Source organism: Hibiscus syriacus, unplaced genomic scaffold (assembly GCF_006381635.1).
Source record: "Hibiscus syriacus cultivar Baekdansim isolate YM2019G1 unplaced genomic scaffold, ASM638163v2 tig00000187_pilon, whole genome shotgun sequence".
NCBI lineage: Eukaryota > Viridiplantae > Streptophyta > Magnoliopsida > Malvales > Malvaceae > Hibiscus > Hibiscus syriacus.
Window position 1 is genome coordinate 32206 of NW_024061772.1, and position 15128 is coordinate 47333.

Here is a 15128-nt window from a genome sequence, read left to right on the forward strand (position 1 = left end):
TGTTGTGGTCTAAGGTTGCCTTTATTTATCTTTCTTGAACAGAGTTCCCTTCATTTTTGTATTTGAAGGGTATTTAAAGCCCTTCCTATCTTTGTCTCTTCAAAAAGGCTTCTACTGATTAGTATGTAAACAAAACTATATTTTTGTGGGGTCTCCTCCTTAATTACATTTGTAATTATATAATATAAACCCTCATTTGTGTTTTTAAACGTAGCTTAAATCTTGGATGCTTGAACAAATTCCCCTCCTCTGTTTTTCATGTTAGAGTGAGAAACTTGAGCAATGGTGAAGAAATGGGTTGTTTTCACTTTTGTTTTCTTGCTTCCCTTTAATGGGTTTTCTTCAGTTTCTGCCACCCCACCTGCAAGTAAGTATGATGAAAAGGTTTCATCGTTTCTTTCAGTCTGTTTTTGTTTTAAATTTTGCTTTGCATTTTATCTCATGCATTTTTTTGGCAGAAATTGTAACTTCAGTCGTCTCAAATGTGGTGTCTGTTCTTGTTAAATGGCTATTGTCACTAAAATCAGAACCCAAAGCTGGTAACTTCACTTCAAATTCCCAATCATTTATCCCAAAGCTGGGATTTTTAGTCTCTCTTGTATGTAATGTAAATATCTGTTTTTTTCTGTTGGCTAGTGGGATTAATGGGATTTGTTTATTCAGCTGTTTCAAGCCGTTCCATGATGAAATTTGAAGGTGGATACACTGTGGAAACAGTTTTTGAAGGAAGCAAGCTTGGGATTGAACCATTATCTGTTGAAGTTTCCCCCAATGGAGACCTCTTGGTGTTGGATGCTGAAAATATTAACCTTTACAAGATTTCCATGCCACTGTCTAGGTGTAAGTTAATTCTTGAATATACTTCTCTTCTGGGGTTTATGATTTCTGTGCATTGCCAAACCTCACATAGTCGCATTCAAATTTCTTTTATTAAAATTGAACAATTGGCTCTTTTGATTAGTTTTGTGCTCTATGAGGCACATAGTTTGGGCTCTTCTCTTGTAAGTTGTCCTTAGATCTTCTTAATAAAGGTTGTGAATGAGTTTGATTTACTTTTGTTTAGGAGAAGACTCTACTTTAGAATGGATAGTTACATCTTATGGACACTCACTATTGAGTACAAGTAACATATAGGTTAGATCTATTTTTAGATTTAGACTGTTCTTTTTGTTTTTTGTTTTTTTTTTGTTCAAAGCTCACATTGTCTATTGAACACTTAAAACTTCTAATTTACACATGTTTCCAGTCTTTTATCTTTCTAGGCCATCTGTGGAATCACTTTCACTTTTTAAACAACATTTGACTAATATTTGGACACCTTTGAGCTTCTTTATGAAGCACAAGTACTTTGTTGATTTGAACAGTGAGTAGTTCGACTAATATTTTAAATTTACTTTGTGTTCTTAGACTATCAAATGCAGGGATATGCTCTCTGCATTTGATTTTCTTTGATTTCTTCAACCTCATCTTGTTCATTTCTTGGTGTTCGATTAATATTCATATTATTATGTACATATATATTCCGTTTGCTGATATTGTATGCAACACTACAGATAGCAGACCTAAGCTGCTTGCTGGATCATCCGAAGGGTATTCGGGGCATGTAGATGGGAAACCACGAGAAGCTAGAATGAATCATCCGAAGGGGCTAACAGTGGATGATAGTGGAAATATATACATTTCAGACACGATGAACATGGCTATCAGAAAGATCAGTGAATCAGGGGTTACAACTATAGCTGGAGGAGGAAAATGGAGCCGAGGAGGAGGCCATGTTGATGGTCCAAGTGAAGATGCGAAATTTTCAGATGATTTCGACTTGGTTTACATTAGAAGTAGCCGCTCTCTTTTTGTAATAGATAGAGGAAACCAGGCAATTCGTGAAATCCAACTAAATGACAATGATTGTTCGTATCAGTATGATGGCAGTTTTCATTTAGGTACGTCTCGTTCAAGCTATTCTCGTTCTCATTGACCTTTGAGATCATCAAAATCTTTTAAGATATGGGATGATCGTTGTAGGTATAGCAGTTCTTGTTGCCACTTCCTTCTTCGGTTACATGCTTGCCTTACTACAGCTTAGGGTACAAGCAATGTTCTCATCCCATGATGCAAGTGACCTGATGTTATATGTAAATGGATCGAATGTCGTAGATTTTTAAATTCTCTCCTTTCTAGGATTATAGTGTTTTTTCTCTTCTTTCAAGTTTTTATATGAATGTTAGAACTTGTTCTGATAGGTTTCCAACATTCCGGATTCTGAGTGATATGACGAACAAGTTCCAATCTTTGTAGGACTCGAGAACTCCAATAAAGAGAGGAGCGACGATGGCACCCGTGGCACCGTATCAGAGGCCTCCGTTAATTCCTCCAGAAGATGAACCTGAAAAGGTAGAAGAGGGCTTCTTCGGTTCAATAGGTAGGCTCGTCCTCAACGCTGGTTCCTCCGTTGCTGAAATCTTTGGGGGATTATTTTCTGGATTCAGAAGGAAGCCTCAGTACTATCAGTTTCAACATCCGTACCAGCAATCATCCATGCACTCGAGAGGATGGCCTACGCAGGAGAGCTTTGTCATCCCCGATGAAGACGAACCACCATCCTTAGATACTCGAACGCCGACACCGAAGAGAAGTTACCCATTTCCAGCCAAAGAACTGGGAAGGAAACACCATATCAAGCAAAGCAGGCCTCAGTATAACGGATGGGATGCTGATTATCAGCAGCAGCAGCAAATGCAGATGCATCACCCTCAGCAGCAGCAGCAGCCGCAGCAGCCGCAACAGCAGCGCCTGCAGAAGCATTATTCATCAAACCCGCAAACATACTATGAGAAGAACTGCGAGACAAACGAGATTGTTTTCGGGGCAGTTCAAGAACAAGATGGAAGGCGCGAAGCCGTGGTGATAAAGGCCGTAGACTATGGGGATCCAAGTTATAGTCACCACAATCTTCGACCTCGTTTGAATTATATGGGTTACTCCCATGGCTATTGACCATTTGGTCTATTAGCTTTTAATATAATCAAATGAAAGTAAAACAAAGATACTTAAAGTCCATATGCTATGAACATGGGGGAGATGCAAGCTTATGGATGATGAAGGTTTTTACCGTCTTTTTTTAATGTAATTTTTACTTAGGATATGTTAGTTTCCATGCTTGTTTCACATAAAAGGATGTAAAATATGTTCTTTGTTTGATTTGAAAAATGATTTTTCTTTAATTTTTTTGTCCATTAATACGGGAGGGCAGGCGCGGATATCTCTTTCCCCTTTCTTATACTCACCTAATATTTTTGTACTCAACACCCATGTCGGATACATTTTTTAAATTCACCCCCGTTTATGCAGGTACATTCTCAAGTCCACACTTACCTACGTAGAACCCTGTGACCACTGACAAAATGACATGTGACACTTTAAAAAAATATTTTTTTATTCATTTCCCCTTATTTTGACAAAAACATATAACAGAATAAAAAAAATAAATATTTTTATAAAATGCCATGTGTCATTTTGTCAGTGTTCAACAGGCTTCCATGTCATTTTTCGTTACGGAAGTGGGTGAACCCGTTAATGACAGAAAACACTATATATGAAATCAAGATTTTAAAACATTATGTATGAAAGCTAGAATTTGATATACTTCATGTATGAATGGATAATTAACCCAATTCATAATGGTCTAAAATTTTTAGAGTGGTGTCATCCCTATATATATATATATATATGAGTTAGTAGGTTTTTTTGGGCCCAACAGGGTAAATTGTTTTATTAATTAGCCTAATAAAGCATTTAGAAGTTTATTTTGGGATCTACGACATTTGTTATAGTGTTCAAAAAATTCGTCATGTTGAGGAGACGAGTTTACCCAAATAATATATTTTATTCAAACTCATCACATCAAAGTGATGAGTTTTAATAATATATTTTTTATTAAATTTTATCATATAGTGGTAAAAATTTTGAATACTTTTTTTTGAAACTCGTCATCTCGACGTGATTAGTTCCAAGTCACTACAACAAGTACCGTAAATCCCTAAATAAACTTCTATATAGGACTAATTAATTAAATTGTTTGTCCTATTAAGAAAAAAAATCTGGGTTAGGATCATTGGATCCACATATATATTTTTCGTAGCACAATCTTCAAGGTGGCCCTATTCATGAATGGACCATGTGTTCGTCCAAAATTCTTTTTCAAACTCAAGCCGAAATTTAATGCATTTCTATTACAACAACCTTAAATCAATGTAAATATAGTAGAAATATTACATAAAATAGTATAAAATAATATAAGTCGCTACAATTTGATAATATTTAATTATATAAAAAGTTATTAAATTATATTGAACGTTAATTTTATAATATTTCAGATAATTTTTCTTAAATTTATTCCATCTTAAGTTGCTTACAATAGAGTTATTCAGAAACTTTATTGAATTTAATTTTACGGATTTTATTATTTATATGTTAATAAAATAAATTATTATTTTAAATAAAGTTCTAATGATATTACGTGTCTTGTTTAAAAGTTCTAATTTGAACCCATGTCAACACTTAAAGTTAATGCTTTAATTATGGGAGAGTGACCGAAATGAGTAACTTGTTTGCAAAATTGTTTTGTGACCAAATCAAAAGATTTCAAAGTTTAGTGACCATCTACACAGTTTACTATTTAGAAAGCTGTTACCAAATGAAATTTTTATGTTTATACCACTAGAAACTAGACTTAAATAAGAGTCTAACCATTTAAGGAGCTTCTTCTTAGGGCTGTGAATGAGACGAGACAGATCGTGAGCTACTCGAGATCGACTCGATCAAGGCTCGATAAATATTCGAATTGAATCGACTTGACTCGAGTTCTTAACGAGCCGAAACGAGCTACTAGATATTCGACTCGAAAAACTCGTGAGCAGCTTGAAAATATAATATATTAAGATTTTATTTTTTTTAAATAAATTATTAATAATATTAATATTTATGTATTGATTTTTTTTAAACTATAGTAAAATTTCATGTATTTAAGGTTTATGTTAAATTTGAGTTTGAGGCTTCAATCGAGTTAAGTTTAAGAATTTTTTTTTTCATTTTGAGCCTTTTCGAGCTGCTCACGAGCTTCAGTTCATGATTTCGAGTTCGAGTCGAGGTTGAAAATTTTAAGCTCGCGAGTTTTCGAGTCGAGTCGAGCTCCATTTCAGAGTTTTCAAGTCGAGTCGATCTCAGCAATACTCGAGCTCAACAATACTCGAGCTCAACTCGGCTCGTTTACACCCCTACTTCTTCTAGTTCAATTTTTTACAATTTATAATGAATTTTCAAAGTTGACTTATAGAACTGTTTTGAGCAGAATCTGTTGCCCTGTTTTCTGACCTATCCTCGATTAAAACTCATATCTTTTTTTATACACCTCAAAATCAAAAATCGTTTGCTTTAAACAAAACTAGACTGATACACAAATCCAACTGTATAAAAATCATCCTCTAATATTTTCTGTAGAATTTATGGTGATTTTCTAAACTTACTGTCCATAACTTACATTTCTAGGCATACTTCACCAATTTACATATTCAACTTGTTTACTAATTCTATTAGCTCACCAAATGCACATATATGCATAAACAACAAATCACATAGCAATTAGGAGTCACTACTTACCATAGTAACTCTGTCACTGGCTCATCGCAAGCCAATGTTTATTCGATAACATAAGTACAAATTAAATATGCACTCACTTGGTGTCCTTAGTTTGCAACCTTCCTTAGAAATTCTCATTCACCATTAAGCTTCTCCTTAGCTTTAATATTGTTTAATCTTGATTTCAAGCACACAACCTAAATGAACATCATTTACAAAACATATGAAATTCAAATCACATGTTAGAATCTTACTAACATAGGCATACATTAGAAAATAAATTCCTAAAAATCTTCTAATGTTCATTCAATACAAATTTCATGTCACGACGTAATTGTTGACCTTAACACTTCAAGTTGACCATTCAAGTTCATTTTTATCCAAATTTATCCAAACTTCACATAACATTTTCACTTAAGTTCTCAAATTTTCCATATTTGTGATTTAATCCTCAACTTTTACCAACTTTTCAAAATGACCCAATTTCACATTCTAACATCAATTTCAACACTCTAACAATAATTTTCAGCATAGTCCATCAACTATTGAATAATTACACATTGATCCCATAACTTTCCAAAATTGTCAAATAGGTCCCCCAACTTCCATAAATTTACAAAATAGACTCAAAATTTTTCTAAGGCTTAAAGAATCCTTCCTACATCATTTCCAACCCACAAAATTTTTTTCCATAATTTTTCTCACTTCCAAAAGCTTAGGTCGAATGTTAGGGGAGTAGGTATCTTGATTTTCACTTTATTTCAATTTGATTAAATCATGAAATCAACTTCTATTCAACATTTCAAAACCTCTACAATTAAACCCCTAACTCAGTTTCATCCAATCATAAACTTCCCCTACTTTAGGGTTTAGGCCAAAAATCATAATAACATTTCTAGGTGGTTTTGATCATCAATCAAGCTTGGAAATGATTCTACAACATAAAAAAACCTCAAAAATCCATCATTAATTCATGAAACCCTAACATGAACATAAACCCTAAAAGTTAGGAACTTAACATTCAAGCAAGATTAGCATGCACTAATTAATGGTACCAAATGATAGAGCTATTCAAATAGAACAGTTTTCTATTTCACGATTTAACCCAAAAACCAAAGAAAATTGCTAAAAAATTAAAAATAAAATTTCTCTTACCTGGGGTTATGAGGGAGCCCGAAATAGAGGTTGAAGAATTTCCATGAAATTTCTAGTTAATTTCATGTGCATTTATCATTTATTAAGCTTAAATGAATTTAAAATTCATTTAATTGGGAAATGACAATTTTATCATTAATGAAACTTGATAATTACCTTCATATCAATCCACATAACCGTTATCATCTTCCCAAAGTCAAAGATGAACAAATTGTCATACCCTTTACCATTTTGGTCCCTAAATTTTTTCAAAACTTTATACTTTGGTTACTAAACTTTCAAAATTTACACTATGGTCACTAACCAAAATTCTGGAGTGTTACATGGACCGATAAAGTTGGGGACTTAAATTAGATAGATCGATGGCGTTAGTGACCATTTTCCCTTAATTTTTTTTGGTAACCAAAGCCGGCTTACTCCAATAAAGGGACTATCGGTATAGTTTACCCTAAAACTACATGCCATCTTTGTTTCCAAAGCTTCTGGTGAAATACTCAAAAAGTATGCTGGGCTTACTTATATGGAGCTGTGGCTAATCCCTAGCTTTGAAAACTCAGCATGGTCAATCATGGCCATCTACTTTGTTTCGCTACATGCCATGTCAGCAGTGCTGGAAACTTGTTTCTTTGTACGCAGACATCGCATTAGCATTAGGCGAGAACGCCCTCAATCGTCTCGAGTTCCTGAATTCCATGGAATGACCCGGCGTTTGGTAAAAGCAATGCCTAGTTCATATTCACGGCAGTCTTGGAAGAGAATTGTACATCAAGAATCTGTGCGATATATCTTGAAGATTATATTGTGGGCGTTTTTTTTTAGAAATTTAAGATTTTATTTGGAATTTTCTAGAATTTGTGGTGTTTTTTCAGGAATTTTAAAATTTTCAAAAGATTTTTTTAGAAAATAACATTTGAAACGTGTGATTCACGTTATGTATATTATGTTCGTAGGATTATATTAAAAATTTGAGTGGAAACAATGGTTAAGTTTTAGCTTTTTATTCAAAAAGTTTTGAGTTCAAATCTCCTCATATGTACTATTTTATTAAATTTTTTCAAATAAAACTGTCATTTAAAAAAAAATTTAACACTAAATACAATCATGTCAAAACGACGTTGTTTTAATGAGATAATCACATCAATAATATCACGAACTACAGCTGTCATGTCATCATCTCGTTAAATCATTAACGATAAAATGACATAATTGCATTTAAAATTAAATTTTAGTGATAAAATTAATAAAATTATAACTCTACCGGTATAAATGAGATTGAGTTTAAAGATGGGTAATATTGGAATTAGTTTACTCAAATATTTAAATTACTCCTATATGTCGTTTGTAAGGCAGGCCTAGCAGTAGGTAGGTACAAATAGAAGAAGAGACAAAATGTACCTCATTCAAAGATGAATTGATTTTTGGAGGAGATTATTTATGGTTCACAGCTTCACATGATTCTAAAGTTTCTGACAGGCAACGATTATGGTGGACCCCACTGGTACTTCATTTCATTTCGTTTTCATTGGGAGTGATGGCACAATCATTTCTGAACACTCTTTGTTGGACACTTCCTTTCAACGCATTTGAGAATCTTAAAACAAAAATACATTTATACACTTGACATAATATTTTTAATATAATTATTTGAATAAAACATTTATGTAATGCAATTTCTGCATATTCTGTAGAACAATTATTGCAGATCATGTTTAACCTAGAATATACCCTAGATGTTGATTAATAAAAAAATCTTAATGTTTAAAAGGATATGATAATATGTATATTCTTTTAATCCAATAAATAGAGATGATATATATATATATATAAGAGTAAATTATACTAAACCTTTAGTATGTTTATATTTTAATAATCAAAATAAAAAAAATCATTTTAATCATTATCGGTACTTTTATTTTCGTTATTATATAATTAAATAATTAAAGATATTTTAATTTAGAAATGGGCGAGTGATCACCCATAAAAATTTTAAATTATTGTATATTTTTTGGGTTAAATACCCCATTCATACATAAACTATACCAAATTTTTTATTTCATACATATAGTTTAAAAAATTATCGATTTCATACATGGTGTTTTCTGTTGTTGACATATTCACCCACTTCCGTCACGGAAGGTGTCGTGGAATCATACGATCACGACACGTGTGGATGATGGAGATAGATGGATATGTCATATCGAAACCTCCTAGTCATAATAAAAAGACAAACTTGATAATATGATTCTAATCAGTCCTCCTAATTGCAATGAATAAACAAACCGGAGTGTGAAGTTCTCTCTCTCAAGAACTTGGAAAAACTAAAGAAGAAGACACTTCGAAGGCACAAGACAATCAGCTCTTGCAAAAACGATCTCTCCTTGTATTGTATAAAATAGAAAAAAAAAGTTTATTACAATGAGAGGGGAGGACCCCATTTAAATCCAACGAATTTCTTGATAATTTCCGTCAAATGTGCAACAATGGTAGAAAAGTCTTTGACGAAACATCGATTAAAGCTTGCTAAACTGTGAAAATATCTTACCTCAGAGATAGAAGATGGTGTGAGCCATTCTTGTATGGATTTGCTATTTCCTTCGTCGACATGGATTCCCTGTGCACTAACTATAAACCTAAAAAGATAAGTTTATCGTTACAAAACACACACTTGTCCATGTTAGCGAATAAATGCTCTCGTCGGAGAAATTTGAAGACGGATCGAACGTTCCCAATATGAGATTCAAGAGAAGAAGAGTATATAAGAATATCATCAAAGTAAACAACAACAAACTTACCTATGAAGTCCTTCAAAACATGATTCATTAATCTCATAAAGGTGCTAGGCGCATTTGTGAGTCCAAAAGGTATGACGAGCCATTCGTAGATTCTGAACTTTGTCTTGAAAGTTGTTTTTCATTCATCACCTTCTTCATTCTGATTTAATGGTAACCGCTTTTCAAGTCAATCTTTATGAATATGCAAGATCTATGAAGTTCGTCTAACATGTCATCAAGGTATGGAATAGAGTGCCTATATTTGATTGTTATGCGGTTGATTGGTTTGCAATCTACACACATTCGGAATGTGCAATCTTTATTTGGCACAAGAATTATTGGAACGACACAAGGGCTAAGGCTCTCCTAGATGTGGCCTTTTTGTAGCAATGCTTATACTTATCGTTCCAACTCCTTGGTTTCTTCATGATTACATCGATACGATGGCCGGTTCGAAATAGTGGATCCTGGAATAAAATTAATTTGGTGTTCGATTCTTCTTTTAGGTGGTAAGTTATCTGGTAGATCACTTAAGACATCTATGAAATTCTGCAAAAGAGAAACAAACACACTAAGCAAATCTATGAGGTTAGTCGAAATCAAAACTGTGGTGTCTCTGAAACGGATGAAGAAGCAAGAACTGGTTTGGGAAAAGGTTTCTCTCGGGTCTTTTGATCTCGCATAAATGCTTTGAGACACTCTTTTTCTCACAAGTGGGTTCACTCACCTCCCATTGGTCATTCTTTTGGCTTTTATGAGTTGTGACCTTTTTTTTGCCTTTTTCTTTAAATTCTCAACCTCCTCACAAATTCTCTTTTAATCTTGCATGATGTCCTTTGAATGCATTGGATTGAGCATGTAAGGCTTGCCTTTGATGATGATGGTGTATTTATTTTCCTTACCATAGTAAGTGACGTTATTGTCATATTACCATGGTCATCCCAAAAGGATGTGAGATGCTTGCATTGAAAGTACATCACAATAAACATCATCGTAATACTTGCCCATATTCAAACTAACTAAGCATTGTTTCGTGACCTTCAACTCAACATTGTAACATCCTAAACTATGGGTTAGTGACTAAATCATAAAGTTTCAGAATTTGGTGACTAAAGTAGAAGAATGGAATAGTTCAATGATTATTTGGAAATATTACTTGAAAGATGTTAGTAATTATTAGATGAATTGAAGGGAAAAAGGTTCATTTGCAGGGAAAATAATTAAAAATGGTTATATATATATATATATATATATATATATATATATATTACACGTGGAAGAGAAGAGGAAACAAAGTGGTTTCTATAGTTCTCTTCATCTTTCTTCTTCCTTCATGCGTGAAAACCAAGAGCTAAAGGTGAGTTTTCTAATTTTGAGTTTCTGGTTAAATTTAAGGTTGAGTTTTGATTATTAAATGATAATTAAGCTTAAGGAGAGCTTAAATTGTTTTGAAACAATAAGATGAATGGAATAGAGGGAATTAAAAAAAAGAGGAATAAGTGAAATCTTGAAAGAGGGTTCTTTAATAAGGTTTAAGAGTTAATTTGACTTGTCATCAATCTAATTAACATGTATGAAGTGTTAGAATTGGATTTGTAACATGTTAAAATTTAGGTATGATTTTTTAATTTCATAAGGAGGAGAGGATATGGAGGTTAAAGAAGTGATTATTGAATAGAAATGAGTTTGAATATATGTATGTGAGTTATGAATATAAAAGGGAATGAAATATGAAGAGTTGAGCTAAAAACAAAGTGAATTTCGTTCTTTAATTGAAATTTATGGGTTGTGTGTATCGATGCACATTCATTGTGTACCGATGCACTCTCAAATAAATGAACATCGAATGCAGTGAGTGCATCGATGCATAGGGGGTGCATCGATACACCCTTTAAAATGGAAACATCGAATGTAAATTGTGTATCGATGCATGGGGTAGTGTATCGATGCACATGTTAAGAGATGCATTGATACACTGTAGAATGTACTGATGCACTTCAAGGGAAAATAGAATTAGGTCTTTCCTTTGGTCTAGGAAATGATAGATTAGAATACATCAATTAGATATTGATATGTATCAATGTATAAACATGTAGATATCGAGCACGAACAAGTTCTGGGATGATCATCAAGTTAAGATTCGATCAAAAGAGAGGAAAATCATAAAAGGGGATTTGAACTTAGTGAGGCCAAGGTGAGTGCATACAAGTTAGTTTATGATGTTTAATGGAAATAAGACTTGCGACGAGTCTATTTCCTATATTAGAATGCATGAATTTATGATCATATGCATATGTTTGATTTGGGTATATGTGATATATATTATAATATGTATTAAATGATTTTGTGTGAATACATGTAGTTTGATAAGTTATAGGAATTAATATGAATGATCTATATGATTACATGGGAATGTGAAATAGGTTATATGATAGGTGACCATACATGTTACATAGTAAATGTGATCAATTATAAGAATCAATATAATAGATTTATATGACTACATGAGAAGGGTGATGAGTTAAATAAGATTAGACTATAGAGTAATATGAGAATAATATTAGTGAAGGGAATTGAGTATAAATAATGATGCCAAACTATAAGATAAGTATTATAGAGAAGAAGTATACTTAAAGGGAATTATGGTATAGGAGTTATGTAAAATTTAACTAAATAAATAGATTAACTTATTATACAAATAATATTAGATATGTGATATAAATTATATGTTATGGTATAAATTATTATGAGAATAAATGGAAAAATGAGACAAGATAAGTATTTACTTATAGGATAATATGAGATTATAAGAATATATAATATAACTTTATGAGGAAGAATCGGGTGTTATATGATTTAGGTATGAAAATGATCTATGTGTAAGTAAATTACGTAATTATGTAACTATGTGTGAAATGGAGTACACTAGGTAATTATAAGGTATGTGAATATAAGTATATAAGATAAGCCACATGACTATGAATTAGGTGAAATTAAATGGTGAGAATGATATGACATAAAGTTATAAGAGAATATGTTATGAGAAGATATAAGAACAAGTATAAGCTATGTGATATGTGAGTATTATGAAAATGTTCTACGTGCAAGTGATTTACGTGTATGTGTGATTTATATGGAAATGAACTACTTGACTACGTGTGATCTTATAAAAATATAATAATAAGACATGTGACAAGAGATGTGTGATTACATGAAGGTATGATATAAGCTATGTGAAAGGGATCTATATGCTTATTTGATACGAATGTGTGAATATGTGACACATAAATATTAATGCCCATGTTATATGTCTTGAGAGCTAGAGGTATAGTTGACATGCCAAGAGTATAGGGTCTACGTGGTCCTTCGGGCCATATATGTATTTCTTGGAACATGTGTGATGTCTTTTGAGACACATACTTGATCCTTTGTATATATATATGATTCTTAAGGAATTTTCTATGTGGTCCTTAGGGACATTTTATATGGCACTTCGGTGCAATTCTACGCGGCACTTTGGTGCAATTCTACGTGGCACTTCGGTGCATTTATACGAGCTGTGGTGACAACATTAGTGCACAACCTCTAGAGACTCACATATCAATAGTTCTCACATATGTACATGGGTTAATCAAGAGATAATAACAAATATATATTGTGATATGATTTATATGATAATGTTTGTATTGTTTGGTTAATTGAATAATATGTTGAGTAAAAGGATATATATAAGAGGATATAATTATAAGATATAAATGATAAAAATATTGATAGTGGAATAAGATTAGAGATTTAAAAAATGCATAATATGTATTTGTGTATAGTATGTTATATATATAATGTTATATTGTTTTGATGTGGCATTATAAGATGATATGTTCCTACATGTTTAAGCATTTAGAGTTTTCTTTAAAAGTTTTCTTTATAAGTTTAAAGCCTCACTAAGTCATAGACTTAGCGTGTGATTATTTCACTTAGGGTTACAGATCGAGAAGAGAAGCGAAAGAGCTAGACAGGTCAGCATATCCCTTACAAATTTCAGATCAGAAATAGATAATTTAATGTGTTTGGTATTTTGAATAGTGGCATGTACTAATTGATTGAGTTGATATGCTCCGATCGATTTTGGTTATTTTGGTCGATTTATGTAAATAAACCGCTTTTATTTTAATAAAAGTTTTAAATTTTCTTTGAAGTTTTCAAGAGTCAAAGTTGAAAAGTCAATGTGATACATCACTCGTATTGGTCGGGTACGGGTTGGGGTGTTACAAAACACTCTCAGTGAGCCACTATAAATAATTGTCTTTGGATGTCTTTGGCAAGGAAGTTAAGTGTGTCCACCAAATAACTACTGGTCACATTGACACAACTTCAATTGTCAATGATCAATTAGTATACTTTCTCTTTAATTTGACATCTTTTATGGAAGATGTTTTTTTATGAAATAGATAATCAATTATTTGTATACTCAAGTTTTGCCTCACTACCATGACATATATGTTAAACTCATCAGTGTTTGTGTGATTTGGTGCATCATTTTCTAAAGCCTCGGGACAATCTGTTCGTATCCGTTAATTCATCATTATCTTCTCGGATTACCATATTCTCATATTAGGACAATTATGACTGATATGTTTACCAATTGTATTAGAAGTAAGAGGGTTTTGTATCTTGAGACTTTTTAAGGTTTTCAACTATATCTTTTTAACCCCCTTGGGCTTTCATCCCTCGTTTCTTATTAACGACAGAAGAAGGGTAGAAGATGAAGAGGATTTGGATGAATTACCAAAGAAAAAAGATGAAGTGCCTTGGTAGTTTTCTCGGTTTTAGAATTTCCTTTGAAGTTGTGCTTTGATTGTTATGGCTCTTTGCAATGTTTCTTCAAGGTTTACATATCTATGTATCTCAAGAAGATCGTTTATGTTTGTGTTTAAGCCGTAACAAATCTTGAAATTGTATCTTCTTTGTCTTTATTTATGTTTACTCTGTTCAACAAGGACTTCATCCCTTGTAGTAGTCTTCAACTGAATTTTTCCTTGTCGAAGTTGGTTAAGTCATTGTTTCACTTCCCTTGTGTAGTTTTCGGAAGAAATGAATTCATATAACATTCTTCAATAGTTCCCATGAGATAATATTTTGGATTCGGTGATCTTGAATTGCTCATCGTGTTTGCATCAGCCATATGTGAGCATTTCCTGTTAACTCCATATTTATGAGTGTTATATGTTCTTCTAGAGGACATCATGGTATGAGAACATGAATCACTTTCCCTTCTCAATCAACATAGCCGCGCGGATCATATTCTCCATTGAAAGATGGAATTGTGAATTTTTGGCTTTGCCAAAAGTTTTCGACATTTTGAACCTAGGTATGGCATGTCTAGGAACCATCAGATTGTCGTAGGTTGTCTCAATTGATCGATTTGCGGTTGTTGTTGTTGTCTCAACTTGGTGTTGAGTTCAATAAATTGTTCCCTTATAGCTTCCATTGACGCCAAAAGAGCTTGAAGGGTCTGGTCGATGTTTACTTTGTTTTCCATCCTGAGAATCACAACACTCAAGAAAAAAA

At 32.7% G+C, this 15128-nt stretch overlaps 1 protein-coding gene across 1 annotated transcript; it reads left to right on the forward strand.

Annotated features, from left to right (window-relative positions):
* The first annotated feature begins 332 nt into the window (after positions 1–332).
* LOC120141940 lies at positions 333–3103 on the forward strand. The gene is made up of 6 exons (XM_039156737.1): positions 333–367; positions 459–539; positions 664–840; positions 1554–1940; positions 2023–2125; positions 2304–3103. Exons 3-6 carry the CDS (start codon positions 681–683, stop codon positions 2992–2994), a joined length of 1341 nt encoding a protein of 446 aa, XP_039012668.1. The 5' UTR covers positions 333–367; positions 459–539; positions 664–680; the 3' UTR covers positions 2995–3103.
* The last annotated feature ends 12025 nt before the right edge of the window (positions 3104–15128 follow it).